At 40.1% G+C, this 20821-nt stretch overlaps 1 protein-coding gene across 3 annotated transcripts in view; it reads right to left on the bottom strand.

Moving 5' to 3' along the window:
* SLC12A7 (solute carrier family 12 member 7) overlaps positions 1-20821 on the bottom strand; it is a 919795-nt gene that overhangs the window by 324133 nt on the left and 574841 nt on the right. For all 3 annotated transcript variants that reach the window (XM_073630658.1, XM_073630657.1, XM_073630659.1), the window contains exons 14-16: positions 16934-17032; positions 11870-11989; positions 7818-7922 (exon numbers count right to left, since the gene is read on the bottom strand). In XM_073630658.1, the coding sequence (XP_073486759.1) occupies positions 7818-7922; positions 11870-11989; positions 16934-17032 (324 nt within the window). The remainder of the gene's footprint in view (positions 1-7817; positions 7923-11869; positions 11990-16933; positions 17033-20821) is intronic.

Below are 20821 nucleotides of genomic sequence, written 5' to 3'. Positions count from 1 at the left end.
GGACTTGTAGTTCTGCAACAGCTAGAGGGCCCCAGGTTGCCTACCCCTGGTCTACAAACTATGTGATAGACCACCATTCTGCCTCTCTCCGAATGATCGCTGCTAATTGGCTCCTGCTGTGTCCAATCACATCGGAAGCGGGGCTCCATCGGCACGCGCCTGCGCCCCAGGGCCGAAGAGAGGGATCACGTACATGATTTTGCGCTTGTGGGCCGTCCTGGCACAGTGTATAAGCATGGGACAGTCCTTAAGCAGTATAACCCCTTCTACTCTCAACATGCTTTGGTTTTCTAGTAAGCAACCGTAAGAGTGAATCACAAGACAAAGGAGTGGGACCTGTGTTTCCCTAATGAACTCCAAGGAAAGGTAGACGTAACAGTAATACGAAAATACAGTGGGGAAAAAAGCATTTAGTCAGCCACCAATTGTGCAAGTTCTCCCACTTAAAAAGATGAGAGAGGCCTGTAATTGTCATCATAGGTATACCTCAACTATGAGAGACAAAATGTGGAAACAAATCCAGACAATCACATTGTCTGATTTTTGAAAGAATTTATTTGCAAATTATGGTGGAAAATAAGTATTTAGTCACCTACAAACAAGCAAGATTTCTGGCTCTCACAGACCTGTATCTACTTTAAGAGGCTCCTCTGCCCTCCACTCATTACCTGTATTAAATGGCACCTGTTTGAACTTGTTATCAGTATAAAAGACACCTGTCCACGACCTCAAACAGTCACACTCCAAACTCCACTATGGTGAAGACCAAAGAGCTGTCGAAGGACACCAGAAACAAAATTGTAGACCTGCACCAAGCTGGGAAAACTGAATCTGCAATAGGCAAGCAGCTTGGTGTGAAGGAATCAACTGTGGGAGCAATGATTCGAAAATGGAAGACATACAAGACCACTGATAATCTCCTTCGATCTGGGGTTCCACGCAAGATCTCACCCCGTGGGGTCAAAATGATCACAAGAACGGTAAGCAAAAATCCCAGAGCCACACGGGGGGGACCTAGTGAATAACCTGCAGAGAGCTGGGACCAACATAACAAAGGCTACCATCAGTAACACACTACGCCGCCAGGGACTCAGATCCTGCAGTGCCAGACGTGTCCCCCTGCTTAAGCCAGTACATGTCCGGGCCCGTCTGAGGTTTGCTAGAGAGCATTTGGATGATCCAGAAGAGGACTGGGAGAATGTCATATGGTCAGATGAAACCAAAGTAGAACTGTTTGGTAGAAACACAACTCGTCATGTTTGGAGGAGAGAGAATGCTGAGTTGCAACCAAAGAACACCATACCTACTGTGAAGCATGGGGGCGGCAACATCATTTGGGGCTGTTTTTCTGCAAAGGGAACAGGACGACTGATCCGTGTACATGAAAGAATAAATGGGGCCATGTATCGTGAGATTTTGAGTGCAAACCTCCTCCCATCAGCAAGGGCATTGAAGATGAAACGTGGCTGGGTCTTTCAGCATGGCAAAGATCCCAAACACACTGCCTGGGCAACGAAGGAGTGGCTTTGTAAGAAGCATTTCAAGGTCCTGGAGTGGCCTAGCCAGTCTCCAGATCTCAACCCCATAGAAAACCTTTGGAGGGAGTTGAAAGTCCGTGTTGCCCAGCGACAGCCCCAAAACATCACTGCTCTAGAGGAGATCTGCATGGAGGAATGGGCCAACATACCAGCAACAGTGTGTGATAACCTTGTGAAGACTTACAGAAAACGTTTGACCTCTGTCATTGCCAACAAAGGATATATAACAAAGTGTTGAGATGAACTTTTGATATTGACCAAATACTTATTTAAATTCTTTCCAAATCAGACAATGTGATTGTCTGGATTTGTTTCCACATTTTGTCTCTCATAGTTGAGGTATACCTATGATGGCAATTACAGGCCTCTCTCATCTTTTTAAGTGGGAGAACTTGCACAATTGGTGGCTGACTAAATACTTTTTTGCCCCACTGTAGCTGGGGGATCCCGGGTCATCAGCGGCTTCCTATGTGAGTTTACGAGAGTCACTGTCCTTGATTGTCCTTGGGCAAAAAAAGAATGCTCATTCCCACACTGATTTCCTTAATAAAGAAGTCAAGGGATGCACCAAAGAGGCATTGCCCTTTAAAGGGCATGTACCGTAAGCGTTTCTTGCAAAGCTATTTGGCAGCCACACCTGAGCCAAAGGGTCCTGTGAAGTGAAGAGTCCTATGTAGAAAACTAGATTGCATAACAGCAAAAGCTCCAATTTTGGAGAACAAGAGGATCCAAAAGAATAGAACCAGGATCTCTGGCCACGTCCTTTTGCCCAAACACTTAAGGTCTGACAGAGAGACATGGCCACAACAGCAGATGGTGGGGAAGGGCCTGTAAGTGCAAAGAGGCATTAAAAGAGAAGCTACTCATTAGCTCTGGGTCTGGGAATATATATAATAATAAAATATTCTGGAGGCCCATTATCTATCTTAAAAAAGTTATTAAAAAACAAAGGAAGAGGATTCATTTTATTGGGCTTCCAATGCACACAAACTAGACAAGTCTTTTTTTTTCTAACACAAAGCACTACAACACAAAAAAGTGAAAATGTTTCCAATGTTTGAACTGTGGTACACTGCAATGCTCTTGTGTCGGCAGGGTGAGATGGGGTGTCATTTTAAATGAACGGCACCACAAATCATGTGTTAACCAGTAGCAGACCAGCCACCGTCATTTTACTGCAGCAGGTCGGCTCTCCTGGGCAAATCGCTGTAGGTATACGTCGGGCGCACCTGCGGCGATCGGATTCGCTTCAGTCTCCAGGCCCGGGCCAGGCCAGACCAATGATTTCTGGCCTGCACCTGGTAATTAGTTCTGGCGAATGAGAGACTGTCCTCTGCCTGTAAGTGTAAACACAGGCAGAGGAAATTATGTCATCTCCTCTCGTGGAACTCTTTTCCGTTCCAGAGAGAGGAGGACATCTCACAGTAGGTTGCACCAGCACTACACTAACACCAGTACATGTAGGTACACTTGTCACCACCTGATTGCAGTGTTAGGGCAGTTAGTAGTAGGCCCCGTTAGGTCTAGGGTAACCCCCCAAAATGCCCCTAATAAAGGTTTAACCCCTTGATCGTCCCCCCCAATTAACCCTTTCACCCGTCACCAGTGTCATTCTGATCGCCATATTAGTGTCACGGGTTAGCCAGGTAGTTGGTTAGTTTCACTGTCAGTCTTTTATAGAGTCAGGGTACCCCCATATATTACCGAATAAAGGTTTTAACCCCTTGATCACCCCCAGTTAACCCTTTCACCCCCCCGTCACCAGTGATCACCGTATTGGTCTTACGAGTGACGCTGGTTAGTTATGTATTGTTTTATAGCATCAGGGCACCCGCCATATATTACCTAATAAAGGTTTAACACCCTGATCACCTGGCGAGTTCCGCCAGCTGACCATGGAGCTGATCGAAGACCAGAACGGCTCCAATGATCTCTATGGCCTAAGTAACCGGAAGCTACAAGTATTTTATGACTGCAGTTTCGATGGACATAAAAAGCGCCATTGGGAAAGCATCTTATCGCACCGATCTTGGTGTGGTCAGATGCTTTGAGGGCAGAGGAGAGATCTAGAGTCTAATAGAAACAAATTTTTTTTTTTTTTTTTTTTATAAACAAGAGTACCTGTCACTACCTATTGCTATCATAGGGGATATTTACATTCCCTGTGATAATAAAAATGATTAAAAAAAAAGAAAAAGGAACAGTGTAAAAATAAAATAAAAAGGCAGAATAATAATAATAAAAAATAAAATAAAAAGCACCCCTGTCCCCCCGTGCTTGTGCGCAAAGGCAAGCGCAAGCGTCGGTCTCCTGTCATATGTAAACAGCAATTGCACCATACATGTGAGGTATCACCGCGAATGTCAGATCGAGGACAGTAATTTTAGCAGTAGACCGCCTCTGTAAATCTAAAGTGGTAACCTGTATAGGCTTTTAAAGGATTTTAAAAATGTATGTAGTTTGTCGTTGCTGCGCAGCTGTGTGCAATTTTAAAGCATGTCGTGTTTGGTATCTATGTACTCGGCATAAGATCACTTTTTGTATTTTACCAAACATTTGGGCAATATAGTGTGTTTTAGTGCATAAAAATTCAGAAGTGTTTTTTTCGAAAAAAATTACAGCGCAAATACTGTGTGAAAAAAAAAAAATTGCAACACCCACCATTTTAGTCTGTAGGGCCTTTGCTTTAAAAAAAATATATAATGTTTGGGGGTTCAGAGTATTTTTCTAGCAAAAAAAAAATTATATAAAAAAGAAAATAAGGAATTGCTGCCTCTACATATTGCTGCCACCTAAGTGGAGCAGGAAATTGAATTGAAAAGTGTAGAAATGGCGCTATTCCTCTCTTGTTTCAGTATAGTGGAAAAGAATTGCCTTGCAGTTTGTAAAACCTTTGGTCTATCCCAAACCAAACAAAGTAAAAACGGAGAAAAAAAGAATGAAAAACTGTGAAAGAACGGCGTTATACCCTCTGCCTTTATAAATCAGACTGATGAGCAAAAAAATTAAATTAGAAAATGAATTAAATTATTAAACATGTGGGATGATTTGGTCTTCCTTAGAAGGTGTTATGGGATCCAAATCCCAAAAGGCCTATGGTATCAAAAATTCCGCAAATGTGTTAGACCCCCTGTCTATCCCAAACAGAGTGAAAATAATAAATATTCACAGTGGCATAGAATTTGAGCAATTCCTCAATACAAAAAACTAACAAGGTAAAAAAGGTGCATTACACCCTCTGGTGGGTATTTAGGATGATTAGTGTAACAAAAACTGAAAAACCTTAATCTAAAGTTTAAATAGCAAAAATGGCAAAAATGGGAATAAAGCAAGGTGAACTAGTGTGTTACCACCTCTAGGGTAGAGAATATTAGATATATAAATCGTAGTGCATTCAGAAATAAAATGAAAGAACATGTGTGTTTGATCCTCTGTATCAGAGCCCAAACCTCAAAATGATATACAATTAAATCGTAAATAAATGAATATTCTCAGTGGGGCCGAATTGTACTGTGTGCCTAATGTGAAAAGCAGCAAGGTAGAGATGGTGTGTTACACCCTCTGGTGGGTGTTTAAAGGGATTAATGTGTCAAAACCAAACCGGTTAAATCTGGATTGAAATATAAATAGAGAAAAATAAACTAGTGTATTACACCCTCTGAAATGGAGGATGTTGAGTATGTAAAACTTAGTGCAATCAAAATAAAATAAAAATGACATGTGTGTTTGATTCTCTGTGTCAGAACACAAACCTCAAGCAAATATACCTGGATTTAAATGGTAAATACTTCATAAGACACATAAATCCAAGATTTAGTGAATAAACAAAACAAAAACAAATAGGATAAATAGTCCAACGGTGGGTGATATACAATAAAAAGTGACTTTGTGCTTTAAACCAGTGTTCAGTGACTGTTCGTGAATAATTCTGTTTTTTTCTCTCAGGTGACAAAGGTGCCAGGTGACTTTTATCCGTGCTGATGATATATTACACTCACCAGATAGCATTACCCTCAGGTACTGGCTTTCCCCCAGGTTGTCACATGTAGGAGAGAGGAATGCCCATAGCGTGATATTGTTTTTTAAAAACTTTCATTTAGGGTAAAAATATATAGGTGTATACTCACATTGAGTCAACATACAATGTGCTGCAAGAAAGTAGAGTAAAGATGGAGCTGGCGTTGTGTACAATCGCCACTCAGACCGAAAGTGATGCAAAGACGTACGGTACCACCCTACGCGTTTCGTCATCAAGACGTCATCAGGAGCAGATGGGCACTGACCCTTATTTTGCTTCGAAGTTGCTTATTTAAAATTTAAGCTTTTTTCCTGAAACTTCCCTCTTAAAATGAATGTGTGTGTTATATGCCGATAAATACAGTATGTGTGTGTGTGTTATGTATATATATATACATATATATACACACACACACACACACACACACACACACACACACACACACACACACACACACACACACAAAATTATATATATATATAAAACATTTTTGTGACAAAATATAAAATATTCCATGGACTTAACATGCCTCTCAGCAAATAGATTAGGGTTTCTACTTTCCAAAATTGAGTCATTTGGGGGGGGGGGGGGGTTGTGCTATCTTGGCCTCAGAAACTGTGATAGGTAGTGAGGAGTGAAATCACCATTTTACGTCCTTAGAAAGCCTGAAGGCGGTGATTGGTTTCAGGGTCCTGTACGCGGCTAGGCTCCCAAAAAGTCCCACACATGTGGTATGCCCATACTCAGGAGAAGCAGCAGAATATATTTTGGGGTATAATTTCACATATGCCCATGGCATGTTTGAGCAATATATCATTTCAGTGACAACTTTGTGTAAATTTTACTTTTTTTTGTCATTTTTCAATCGCTTGTGACAAAAAATAAAATATTCAATGTGCTCAACATGCCTCTCAGCAAATTCCTTGGGGTGACTATTTTCCAAAATGGGGTCATTTGTGGGGGAGGGGGTTGTACTGCCCTGCCATTTGAGCACCTCAAGAAATGAGATAGGCAGTCAAACTAAAAGTTGCATACATTCCAGAAAATGTACCCTAGTTTTTAGACGCTATATCTTTTGCGCAAACCAATAAATATACGCTTATTGAATTTTTTTACCCGAGACATGTGGCTGAATGCATTTTGGCCTAAATGTATGACTAAAATTTAGTTTATTGTGTTTTTTTTATAACAAAAAGTAGAAAATATTATTTTTTTTCCCTAAATTGTTTTTATTCCTTTATAGCGCAAAAAATAAAAACTGCAGAGGTGATCAAATACCACCAAAAGAAAGCGCTATTTGTGGGAAAAAAAGGACGCAAATTTTGTTTTGGTACAGCATTGCGGGACCGCGTAATTACCAGTTAAAGCAGCGCAGTGCCAAACTGTAAAAAGTGCTCTGTCAGGAAGGGGGCAAATCCATCCGGGGCTGGTGGTTAATGTGCACTGCAAAAACACGTGGTAAGGCACATTTTTTATTTCGCATTACTACAATGCACAGATGTGAAGCCACCCTTAAAGTGCATCTATAGCCAAAACTTTTGATTTAGTATTCGATAGAGTGGGGAAGAATCTGGGCTCCATTTGAGATAGCCAAACCCAGGAATGCAGGAACCTCTGCCATCTTTTTATTGTCCATTTCTCTGTGGCAGATTTTGCCTCACATATCTCCCATAGATCCCCATAACTCTGATTGGGATATCTGGAGCACGGGATAGCAGAAAAATCTGACAGGGGTTCTATCCTTTTTCTATTCTATCCAACACTAAGAACAAAATTGGGTATAGATACACTTTTCATTCTCTTAAAAGAGGAATTTAGTCTTCTTGATAGCCAGCATGTTTGATAATACCACATTAAAATGTTTTCCTCAATTATACAGTGCTCTCCTTTATCTCTATCTTTCACCTTAATTGAACACAAATGCTTTAATAACCCACATAACCCTTGATCTTGTTATTTTATCAATTCTTCTAAATACTTATATTAGTATTTTTTTTCACCTACAAGCAAATCCTGTAATACTGTAAGAGAGAGTAGACTGGAAGCACATATGAGATACAACTAAAACATCTTCCCAAAAAGGCTTATTTTGTTTAATTTGATTACAAATAACTAATCATATGGCACAAATATTGTTCCTGATTACCCATTTGCTTGCTTGTTGTTTGACTTTTTTTCAGAGACACAGTCTCTTAAAAGAGTAATAAAATTCATTTCAATTGCACAAATATCAACTGTAAACAAATGATACAGAAACTTACCTCCAATTTTTAGTATGCATTGTTCCATGTTCAACACGAAGCAATGCATAGCGAGCTGCATTTAAGGACAGTCCTCGTATTCCATCTCCCCATTCTTTTTCAGCTCTAAATGTAGGGAATTTTAAACGTGGTTACTACTGTTTCTTAGTGATGATAACAAGCAGATCTTTAAGTTGAAATTGCACAAATATTGCTTGAAAAGATTTCTAAATAGACCCATAATAATTACTGTACAGTTGTGTTATTATTAGAGTAGTATTAAATCCTCAGTGGTTTTTAGCCTAACACGTTAAGCACAATGATATAAAAATTCCCCAGTACACCATCTGTTAAAATTCTTACCCCAAGCCCTGATGTTTACAAACTTCCAATGCTGCTCCTGATGCTCCTGGTCTCTTATTGCTGCTTCCCTGAGATTCTGGTCTTCAGTGGACAGTGCAGCTCCCAATTGGTCTGTAAGCTTGGAGAAGGGAGGAGTAGGGGAGTGCCTTGGCACCCTAGGCTATGGGGCTGTGTGTTTTTCTGATACACACTGGGGGAGATTTACTAAAACTGGAGCACTCAGAATCTGGTACAGCTGTGCATGGTAGCCAATCAGCTTCTAACTTCAGACTGTTCAATTAAGCTTTTACAATAAAACAAAACCTGGAAGCTGAATGGTTTCCATACAGAGTTGCACCGGGTTTTGCACATTCCAGTTTTAGTAAATCCTGCCAACAGTGTAAGGAGACACAGCTCTAGTGCCTGCATGCAAGGGGGGCTCCATAGGACACTAAAAGAGAAAGGATTTTGGGCATCCCCTGCAACAAAAGTTGAATTTTTGATGAGATACGCCCAAAGTAATATCATGTCTAAAGGGATGCAGACCCTGCCAAATTCATTATTAGTGTAATGTAAGAAGGGTTGAAATTTAAAGCACCACACCACTGCTAAGGAGGTCCAGATCCATTAAAGGTCAGGAGTACAGATCAAGAAATAGCCAGTGAAATTCGAGGAGTCTACATGCCCCCTTCATCAGGGCTAGAAAGAACATAAGATTATCAGGTCAATCTGACATCAATACAATGTCCCCTGCACTGGGTAATAATTAAAACCAAACAGTCAATAGTAATGAGAGTGTCAAAATAATTACATAAAAAAGAGAACATAAGTGCTGAAAAAAAAAATGATATGGGTGCTGAAAGATTAAAAAAATAAATAAATAAAATTAATAATAATAAAATGATAACTAATAGCAATCATCACTATTATTAAAATTATACATTATGGATTATGGATGATATGTTAACCTAATAAAAAGAGACAAAAAAAAAAAAAAAACTCTTGAAACTGGTATGTGTATAAATTGAACCATACATTATACAATCTGATTGTACAGGGGGAGGAAATGTCTGGACACCTTCGATCCTCCCCCTGTTCCTTTTGGAGCCATTTTTTCTTATAAACCTGGCTACTTGGCTAGCATGATTGCTGCTAAACAAGCTGCTGATTAGGCCTGTGCCTAGTAAGTAAGGATTTCTCTTATTTTCCCACCAATTCTTACCACTAATACCTTTACCCAACACTCATCCTGCTTTCATTCTGTCCTTCCTACATATACCATTGTAGGTCCAGTTCACTACTGGTTTGTTAACTTGGTTGCCAGTTAAGGTAATTCAGTTTTATTTCACTCAGATCTGTCTCTTTAATGTATACCATCAACATGAGTCAGTGTATTTGATCATAGACACACTATTCTACTGATCATACCCCATAAAGCAATTGCCTGTATACACACAAATAATCTGCCACAGATGACATATTCCCCCAGATTTACTTTTCAACCTACGGATATATAATTTTTTGATCACCTTCTAGGTTGCACACATACAATACAATCAGATTGCAAAGTAGTGCTTGGATCCACCACCAATGGAATAGGCATTTTAGTTTTGCCTCATGATGTATGAGATCTTTAAAGCTGGGTGGCTTGTTCAGCGATTGGGCAGCCAGATTGTACAGTGTGTGGCTTCTGTCAGCTCTTTGGATATATTTTGTCATTTCTATACATTCTAGTCTTACTAGCTCCAAAAGCGGTTTTAACCTGTATGTATTTTATAATTAAGGAATATTATTCTTAGTAGTATTATCACTAACATTTTCATGATCTTTTGTACCAATTTACGATTGTACAATTGGATGGTATAATGTTTGGTACAATTTATACACCAGTTTCGAGAGGTGTTTTTTTTTTTTTTCTCCCTCTCTTTTTATTAGGTTATCATTTAGTCCATAATGTATCATTTTGGTGATGATTACCATTAAAGTTATTATTAATAGAATTTTTTTTTATCTTTCAGCACCCATGTCATTTTTTATTTTTATTTTTTCAGCACTCATGTTCTTTTTTTTTTTTTTATGTAATGATTTTGACACTCATTATTGACTGTTTGGTTTTAATTATGACCCAGTGGAGGGGACATTGTATGGATGTCAGATTGACATGATAGTTGTCTTATGTTCTTTCTAACCCTGATGAAGGGGGCATGTAGACCCCCAAAACACATTGAATATTTCTTGATCTGTACTCCTGACCTTTAATCTAATAAAGTTGGATCTGGACTTCTTAGGAGTGGCGCGGCACGGTGCTTAAATTTCAACCCTTCTTACATTACACCACAAACCATGGAGACTGTGGAAATCATCGGGGGTGTAGAAGCCTGCCCAGGAACCAGATAATTTACACCAACATTAAAAGGGGTTGTAGAGGCAGAAGGTTTATTATCTTAATACATTCTATGCATTAAGATAAAAAGCCTTCTGTGTGCAGCAGCCCCCCTAACCTGATGTCCCGCTCTGTCCAGCGATGTCCACGAGTGTTTCAGGCATCCGAGATCCTCCTTCCTGATTGGCTGAGACACTGCAGCAGGCGCAATTGGCTAGCTGACTTTGGTTGACAGCAGCGGGAGCCAATCAGGGGAGAGGGAGTGGGGCCGGGTCAGGGCTCCGTGTCTGAATGTACACATGGAGCTGTGACGCAGCTCGGGTGCCCCCATAGCAAGCTACTTGCTGTGGGGGTGCTTAGCAAGAGTGAGGGGCCAAGAGCAGAGAAGAGACCCGAGAAGAGGAGGATCCAGGTCACTCTGCAATTCCACTACAACAGAGCAGGTAAGTATAACATGTTTATTATTTTTATAGGAAAAAACAATCACTTTAACTCCTTACAAGAACAATAACCGTAAAATAAACCTATGAGTCCAGCGCTATCTTTCCACTTTCCTCAATGATTCCTTAGTAGAATATTGTAAGTGCAGCAGCTGATAATTTCCCCCACAGAGGGGAATGTTTTTTTCTCAACAAAAGTGAACTTGCTCTTTAAAAATGATGCAGAAGCAGCATACTTCGTAAATGATTAAATCAGCTAACAGCGCTTTAAAAAAAATGGAGGGTTTAGTCCTGCTTCACGCTTGTGCGATGCGGGAACCCTGCAAATCCATTGCAGGTTCCTGCATCTCACCTGACTCGCAAGGCAGTTTCACACTGACATATGCGAACTGCTGGGAGTGTCAATACAATGTTAATGACACCGCCATTTCAGCTCACATATATCGCTGCGAACTGACAGTTTGGACATGAATCGGATCGCATGTGTAAACACCTATGTGATCTGATTCTGGTGTGGACCAAAAAAAGGGTCCTGTGTGAGTTTGGGCCGAATGCGATGCAAATCCGGCCATACTATCTGTATGGCTGAAATCGCATTGCACGGACATTGCATGTGATTTGCAGTGCGGTGCAAATCACATGCGATCTTGCACCACGCACTGGTGTGAACCGAGCCTTAATATCACTTAAAGGCATTAGACAATACTACTCAGACCTCTTATTTTTCAACAAAGCTTAACCCTAATTTGTAAAATTTAATACAAGTAAAGACATTCTTTGCTAGTATCTACATCACAAAGAAATATTTTTAAGAATAATATTTTGAGATATTTTATATAAAATTTAACACACACAGTAGAAAAATTATGACACAAATAAAAACAAGCTTTTTCTAATATCTGACTTACCCTCTATATTCAATGTACTTATAAATGCATCCAGCAATCAGCATAGCAACTAATGCATAATACCAAGAGCAAATGAACATTAAAGCCAGGCATAAACTCATTCCCACAAATGAAAGAGTCCTAAAAAAAAAAAAAAGAAAAGAAGAAGAACCTCATTACCTAAAGGGAAATAATTTTCAGCACATATGTGTATCCCTTTATACATACATGATTATATATGGAAGCACATCTATCCCAGCATTGTAAGCATTCCACTTGGAAGCACAACCTGCGTGTACTTCAGTGGTCAAACTTGAGCTTACACCACCCCATTAACCCCCCCCCCCCCCCCCCAAAGTGTCTCCACCCTCAGCTCTGTCCTTTCTGCATTTTATTCACAATAGAAAATATATAAAATATCAAATGTTTAATCACTTCAATACCAGGTACTTTCGCCCCTTCCTGCTCATGTCAATTTTCAGCTTTCAGCGCTGTCGCAATTTGAATGACAATTGCACGGTCATGTAACATTGTACTCAAACTAAATTTTTATAATTTTCTTCCTACAAATAGAGCTTTCTTTTGGTGGTATTTGATCACCTCTGGGGTTTTTATTTATTGCTAACAAACTAAAAAAGATCGAAATTTCTGAAAAAAAAATACATTTTTTTTTTAGTTTGACTTAAAATTTTGTATTCTCCTTCACTGATGGGAGCTGATGAGGCGGCACTGATATGTAGAATTGATGGGCACTGATAGCACTGATGGGCAGCACTGATGATGAGGTACTGACAGGTGTTACTGCTGGGCACTGATCGGCACTGTGGTGGGCACTGAGATTTTTTTGAGGGGGCACTGACTGGCAGCTGTTGGGCCCTTACTGGCAGCTGATGGGCACATCTGATGGGGGCTGTGCTGATAATCAATGTGCTGGTTATCAGCATAGACCCCCTCTGACAGGGAGAGCCATCGATAGGCTCTCCCTGTCAGTGCGAACCAAGGAATGCCGTTTACCGGCAGTTCCTGGTTCACGTGATAATCAGCTGTGATTAGTTGCAGCTGATCATGTGGTAAGGAGCCTCTGTCAGAGGCTCCTTACCACGATCGGAGATGCGGCGTGTCAGACTGAGGACAAGGGGGCACTCTTTATGTCTAGAGGAAAAAACATTTCATCTCCAAATACAGAAAGGTTCCTTCACAGTAAGAGCTGTGAAAATGTGGAATAGACTCCCTCCAGAGGTGGTTCCAGCAAACTCAGTCGATTGCTTTAGAAAAGGCCTGGATTCTTTCCTAAATGTACACAATATAACTTGGTACTAGCATTTATAGGTAAAGTTGATGCAGGGAAAATCCGATTGCCTCTCGGGGGATCGGGAAGGAATTTTTTTTCCCCTGCTGTAACAAATTGGAGCATGCTTTGCTGGGGTTTTTTGCCTTCCTCTGGATCAACTGTGGGTATAGATTTGTGTATATGGGATTGTATTTTTTGGTGTATTTTTCAACCTAACTATGTATATTATCATCTATAGTACATAATATCAAAAGATTCTGAGAATCTGTAGAAATTTCTCTACGCAAGGGACAAGGCTGAATGCCTGTGCTCTTCGGGCCCTCAGATGGCACTGCAATAAAAGCAGGCAGGATTCTGGTATGGACATCACTGCATGGGCTCAGGAATACTTCCACAAATCACGGTAAGACAAGGTAAAGCTCTATCATGCAAAGAAGTAGCCATATATGAAAATGATTCAGAAATGTTGCCATCTTCTCTGGGCTAAAGCTCATTTAAAATGGTCTGTTGCAATCTGGAAAACTGTTCTGTGGTCAGACTAATCAAAATGTTCAATCTTTTTGGCATACATGGGCACCGCATTCTCTGGACTAAAAAGGAAAGGGACCTTCCGGGTTATCAGCACTCAGTTCAAAAGCCTGCATCTCTGATGGCATGGAGGAGGGTTTTTGCATCTGGAATTGGCATCTTGCACATCTGGAAAAGAACCATCAGTGCAGAAACATATATCCAGTTTGGAGAGCAGCATATGCCCCTATCCAGACTATGTTTTTTTAAGAGAAGGTCTTGCATATTTCAGCAAGACAATATTAAACCACATACTGCATCTTTGACAACAGTATGGCTTTATAGTAGAAGAGTCTGGGTGCTTAACTGGCCTGTATACAGTCGAGAACTTTCACCAATTGAAAATATTTGGTGCATCTTGAAAATGAAAACTACAACAGAGAAGAGCAAGCAGTGTTCAGCAGTTATAATTCTATATCAGGCAAGAATGGAACATTCCTCTCCCAAAACTCCAGCAACTGATCTCTTCAGTTCCCAGATGTTTACAGAGTGTTGTTAAAAGAGAAGATGCTACACCATGGTAAACATGGCCCTGTCCCAATTTTTTGAGACGTGTTGCTGCCATCAATTTGAAAAATTACTCTGTTTCTTACAATGGTACATTTTCTCAGTTTAAACATTTGATAGGTTTTCCTTATTCTATTGTGAATAAAATATGGGTTTATGAGATTTGAAAATGATTGCATTCTGTTTTTTAATGTAGATTTTACAGTGTCCCAACATTTTTGGAATTGGGGTTGTAGATGGACTTTTTTCAACCCGACTATGTAAAGAGAGAAGCAGCAGCAGCAGGCTTCTCTACTCAAGTTAATAGCTCATTGTCCAAATTACAGAGAAACAAAACTGAATGCTCAGCAGCTACAATAAACCAGCATTATAGCCCAACTTTGGCTTTTTCTTCCAGTTTTTCAGTCACCTACAGCAGTGGTTCTCAACCTCAGTCCTCAAGTACCCCCAACGGGCTATGCCCCGGGAACTTCCCTTAGATAAAATAGATCTCATTAATACCATGTCATTGATATTGATTTAAAGCAGCGGTGCAAAGTAAAAGAAAACCTGAAAACATGGTCCTTTGGGGGTACTTGAGGACTGAGGTTGAGAACCACTGCTCTACAGGGTGTGAGTACAGAGTACAGTACCGTGGCTTCCAAAGGCACCAATAATCATGTGATAAGGGAAACAAAGTATAACTCTGTAATCTTGGCATTACTTTGAAATGTATTATTTTCCCCAAATTTCAGATTTTTGCCTAAATTAATAAACACACCTTCATATTTTATACTTGTTTGTGGGGCTTGTTGAGCTACTTCCTGACCAACTGTCAGGTGTTGAAGTGTAGGGGAATTCTCCACAATTGGGACTCTATTTTTTTTTTTTGTTTATTCTTTGTCACTGTACTGAATCGCATATAGAATTCAACAGTTTGAATAGCTATTAATGTTCTGGTTGGCAAAATATCCTTTCACTTCTTGTTAAATTTTTCTTTGGTATGGAAAGTGAAGTAAGACACTGCCAGCAATTTGAATTCCCCCAAAATTATACAAAAGATTTGCTGGAAGATTTCTAGAGCGGACACTGATCTTTCCATCTATTTTTTGCAATGTATTATCTTCCCAGTCAGTGAAAACTACTTACAAGAACTTCAGGATTAGTGAATGATTCAGAACAGGAACTAGAATGTGCAGTGACCCAAACCTTATAAAATGAACACTAAAATGTTGATTTACTAAAACTGGAGAGTGCAAAATTTGGTGCAGCTCTGCATAGAAATCAATCAGCTTCCAGATTTTATTTTGTGAAAGGTTAATTGAACAAGCTGAAGTTAGAAGCTAAATGGGTGGCATGCATAACTGCACCAGATTTTGCATTCTCCAGTTTTAGTACATCAACACCTAAGTGTTCATAAAACCATCCAAACAATATAAAGGACCACCAGTGGTGTTAATACTGATCTATCCAACACACTAAAATGTTATTCGTTCTTGTCATGCAAAGCTGTTCTCTTCTGTGATTCCACCCTCTCCCCCTGCACACTGAGACTCACCAAATGTTTAGACCCAAGCACTTTATGGCTCTATATGCACTTATATAATGATGCCAAGATCTGTATCTCTACTCGCTTCAATGTCCCCTTGTATACATTCCTCAGCTCAGAGATAAAAGGCCAGAAACTGTATCCGTGCGCAACCAGTTTAATGGTTAGAATATCACAAAGATATTAAAATGTCACTCACAAATATCACCCGTTTCTGGCCTTCTGGCAGGTGTGGTCCCTCACCATATAACACAAATCACTGGTTCCCCTGCTTAAATTCTCGTGCATGCACATTCTTTACTGCAAATTCACTCTCTCCTTCTCACACTCTCTGTGTAAATTAAAAACAAAAAAATACATTTGAGCTTGCTCATCTACTGATTCTGCACTCACACAAGTGTCCTGATCACATAGCCCACTCCAGAAGGACATTAAATGGGAACTGACATCTCCAGTTTAGGGACTGTTGCCTGTACCTGGCACCTACTGCCGAAAGACCCTCTCTGCAATGGCACTGTAACTACAACTATTCATAGTACTGAACAGTATACATGGATTATATAGGTAACAAAATATATTTATGATGATCAGTGCCCTGATTGTCAGTGCAGATGTCCCCTGTGTGGATTTGCCAGTGTTCAGCTCTCCTCTTGAGCTGTCAGTGCGAGGGGAGGATTACCGATAATCCGTGATTGGACACAGCTTGAATTATGTCTTGAATTATGTTTATTATAATTTTGCACGGTTTATTATATATTTGAGGGCAGCCTTTTTTTGCCAATATTGTATATTACTTTTATCTGCGTAGCTAATGTGTATTTCATACGCTTAGTTCTTTGAACTCTGTATTCTGTAAAAAAAAAAAAAAAAAGGATGTGCAGCTATTTCTTAGAAGGTTTCACCAGTCCTATTTTTTTTTTTTTGTATGAATATTGTTGAGGTAAACGCATTTGGGTAGTTTGAGGTTTCTCATTTAGGTCCTGCCTGCACGGTTTTTGATATGCTGTGGTGCTTGTGGGCAAACAAATGAACTGCCTTACCACAATGCACATCATCACATAACAGAACATACGTGCATTAAAAACTCCAACTGATCAGGCTGGAGTAAATAGGCTCTCAAGGTATTGTGCAGTGAAATATAAAATATATATATGATGTTTATTAAAGACCAAAGAAAACAGAATATTCTTACCAGTGATAGTATCTAAACCGTGGTCTCCAATTTGGCGTTCGCAACAATGTTTGTAAAGCACAAGCCAGGTTAACAAACATGTAACACATCAAGAAAAACCTATTAGAAATAAAAATGGACAGAACATAATAATGCAAGTCTATGTTTCATTCAAATGAATAATAATTCTTAGAAAGTTATACTCTTTCTGTAGCATTGTCAGTCACTAGTATTAGGATCTACAGTACATAGCTGCATATGCAATTATGAAGACATGGCAACAGAAGCAAGTAAAATTATAAACACGTATAATAGAGGCACCTCAAAGCATCGCCAAAGGTTTTTGTGAGTGTCAAACCGGTTTGGTGCAGCACAATTTTAACAAAAAGGGTCATAGAAATGAATGAGCTGCCTACATGCAGAACACAGGTAGCAATAATGTAAACCTAGACTTAGATCCTTCACATCACAATCCCATTATTACAACAGTGTTCTCAGTCCCCCTGCACATTAGGCCTCTTGCACACAATACTCCTGTTTGAGTATCTACCTTTTCAGACTTTTTTTTTTTATGTACTTATTCTCACGTTTTTGTTGTGAACAATGTTTAAATGGGTATTTGCGCACAATCACGCATATTTGCGCACACGAAGCATAAAATTACTGACCAAAAATGCCGATTTTTCTATTTTTTTTTTACTGAAGAATGCACAGCTCTTGTTTACACGCCTGTTTGCATAGACACATTACAATTAATAGGCTGTATTTTAGCTCAGTAAAAAAAAAAACCTGTACTGAGCGTTTTCAAGCTGCAGTGTGCAAGAGGCCTTACATATGGTCATTACTAAATCTGGCCAGTTCTGGTAAAAAAATATGTTGAGGTAAAAATAGATCAGCTGGCTGGATTATACACCAAAATGAGAATACAAACAATCTGCAACACTGCACCTGTGTTTGGTAAAAACAGATGAAGTTAAAAAGGAGAATGCTGTAATCAAATGTCAATTTTAGCTGAATTATGTGAAATACATAAGCTGTCACTGCAAAGTTATTTCTCTAAGAGCAGCCATACATGGATCGAAATGTGGCCAGTTCAGCAGGGACCGAATGAATTTCGATCAATGTATGAGCAGGCTGATTGTACAGAAGTTGGTCTCCCAACTTTTTTTCTTCCTGAATGACTAGTGCCGCCAGCTATAGTTCAGTGTATTTTGATGGTGGGGAAGTCTCCCCGCCAATAAAAAACAATAGCACAGCTAGAGTGATTTCCCCCATCCCCATCGAATGTGTGGATGGGGGAATCAAGTCATTTTTAATTTAATGTATAGCCAGCTTAAGTGATAATGCATTCCCTGGATGCCCGCCCTGATGAATGTCGAAGTCTAATATAACACTGTGGGAAAGGTCCCCTGCATCTAAAAGGTTCTTGGGTGTATCATCTGGCCTCCTTGGTTTGCACTGCAGAGACAATAAAAGTTGGAAAAAAGTTGCTACCAGTACTGCTTGTTTGGGAATACAATATCTGGGAGATTTCCTAAAACTGGTGCACGCAAAATCTAGTGCAGCTGTGCATACTAACCAAATTAGCTTCTAACTTCAGCTTGTTCAATTAAGCTTTGACAATGAAACCTAGAAACTGATTGGTTACTATGCACTTCTGCACCAGATTCTGTGTACACCGGTTTTAGTAAATCTCCCCCCAACGGAAGCTAGGACATGAGAGGTAAAATTGGCACTTGGAACTGCAGGGTCAAAAATAAAGGCTCTTAAGATGGTTTTTAATGTTTTAGAATGTTCATTATATGCATGAAGGTAAAAAACCAATGTGCAGCAGCCCCTCCCCCCATACTGAGCCCTATCTCGATCCAGCGATGTGCACAATAGCCTTGGCTCTCTGGGGACTCTCACACTTTATTGGCTGGGGCAGCAGCGGGAGCCATTAGCTGGTGCTGTCAATCAGCCAGTGATCCAATTAGAAGAATGAGGGGGCGGGGCAGAAAAGCAGCTCTGAGTATAATTGGAGACGCAGGGCTGCGGCTTGGGAGCAAGCCTGCTTGGGTGCCCCCAGAGCTTGCGCTTTCGGAAGAATGGCCAAACATTCCCATAGACACAAACCCAAACCTTGTGAACAGTCTTCCCAGAAGAGTTGAAGCTGCAAAGGGTGGGCCAACTCCATACTGAACCCTATGGACTAAGACTAGGATGCCATTAAAGTTCATGTGTGTGTAAAGGCAGGTGTCCAAATACTTTTGACAATATAATGTATATTGGATTATGAAGCACAACAGATTAGGCAACCCAGTGCTTTGCAGCTACCTTTGTCCAAGGGAGCTGCGTATTAAGCACTTTGCATTTCAAGTCTAAATAAACTTTTTTTTTTCCCTAAATCCAGCGTCACTCCCAATTAGACTTGCCGATAAATTTAATAGCGACAGGTGCAGGTTAAAAGTTGTGTTTTTGAGTCAAAATTTGCCACATATAAATATATTTGCCATGTTAACCATAACAGTTAAATCACTGTGGCTGTATGACAGTTTAGATTGTTCAATACATCTGTCAGGATTTTATATTAAAGTAAAAGGCTATTCTTAATTGCTGAAAACTGAGAAACTTTGCAATAAGGTCTTTAGGAAATCATTTTTTATTGTGGTGGCTGCTTTTTCTGATCATAACAAAAGCCTACAAAAAAACAGCGTGGAGCTGAAGGAAAAGTGTTAATTCAATTGTCTTCTGCCAACAATGACGTAACAGCTTTCAACATTTCTAAAATAAAGGTTTGGAAAATGAAACAAATATCTTGATTTGTTGCTATGGTTAGTGGAAAGGTTTCCCATAGCACATTTTTCATGTCAGCTCCTATCCAAATAAATGTAGGAAATGACTTATTTCTTTTTTCAACTCCTTTGACTTTACATGTTAGTAAACCAATTCCAAAAAGAGATTTTTTTTTCCACTTGAGCACATGCAACTCCTCCTTTTTGACAGAAGGAATGATTATAAAACAAGAGCTATCGAGTTAAAAATGCAAATGATGGGGGCGTGGCTTGGTGCTCGACGGATATGGCCGCTTGTTAGAGGAGCTCCGGCAGACCCGCAGCCTTAAGCCCGCCACTCGGCTCTCGATAATGAGCAGGCAGAATAACAGGACACCACACACCCGATCCCGCCGTTCGGCGACGGCATCCCAGGGCAGGAATATATCAGACATATTCCGGAATCAATCACTGACCAGGAGCAACATGGCCGGAGCCAAGATGGCGCCGACTCACACAGAGGAGGATTACAGCGAAGACTCCCAGTCTGCTGCGGAGGACAACGGTAGGGGACCCTCACACTCCAATCACCCCCTCACATATGCTGATATGTCCTTGTTCGCAGCAGACATTAAATCCACATTTTCAGCAGCAATCACTGATCTCAAATCTAATCTGCTGGTGCTTACTGAGAAAATGGCCTCGGCCGAGGCTGCTGGAAAACAGAGGGAGAAAGTGATTTGCAGGCTTGAAAAGGTTACCTCTTCACACTCCAGTCATTTTATAGAAATGAATAGACACCTGGAGGACCTTGATAATAGGGGAAGAAGGAGCAATATACGAGTTTGAGGGATCCCTGAGACGGTAGATAACAATCAAATCACACCTGCCCTTCAAAGAGTATTTAATAGCTTACTGGAACGGCCTGAGGACACTGACATAGAATTTGTGAGAGCACACAGGGCTCTAAGAGCAAGAGGCCCAGATAACATGCCTACAGAGCTTTGCACTGAAGGAAGAGATTATGCAAAGGCACGCCGCAATGATCAAATTGTGTTCAATGGCAAAGTAATAATGCTATTTCAGGACTTGTCTCAAATAACTTTGAAAAATCGCAGGGCTCTGAGACCCCTCCTAGATAAGCGCCGTGAGAAAG

Source organism: Aquarana catesbeiana, linkage group LG05 (genome assembly GCF_042186555.1).
Source record: "Aquarana catesbeiana isolate 2022-GZ linkage group LG05, ASM4218655v1, whole genome shotgun sequence".
Taxonomy (NCBI): domain Eukaryota; kingdom Metazoa; phylum Chordata; class Amphibia; order Anura; family Ranidae; genus Aquarana; species Aquarana catesbeiana.
This window is presented reverse-complemented; position numbering and strand designations above follow the sequence as displayed.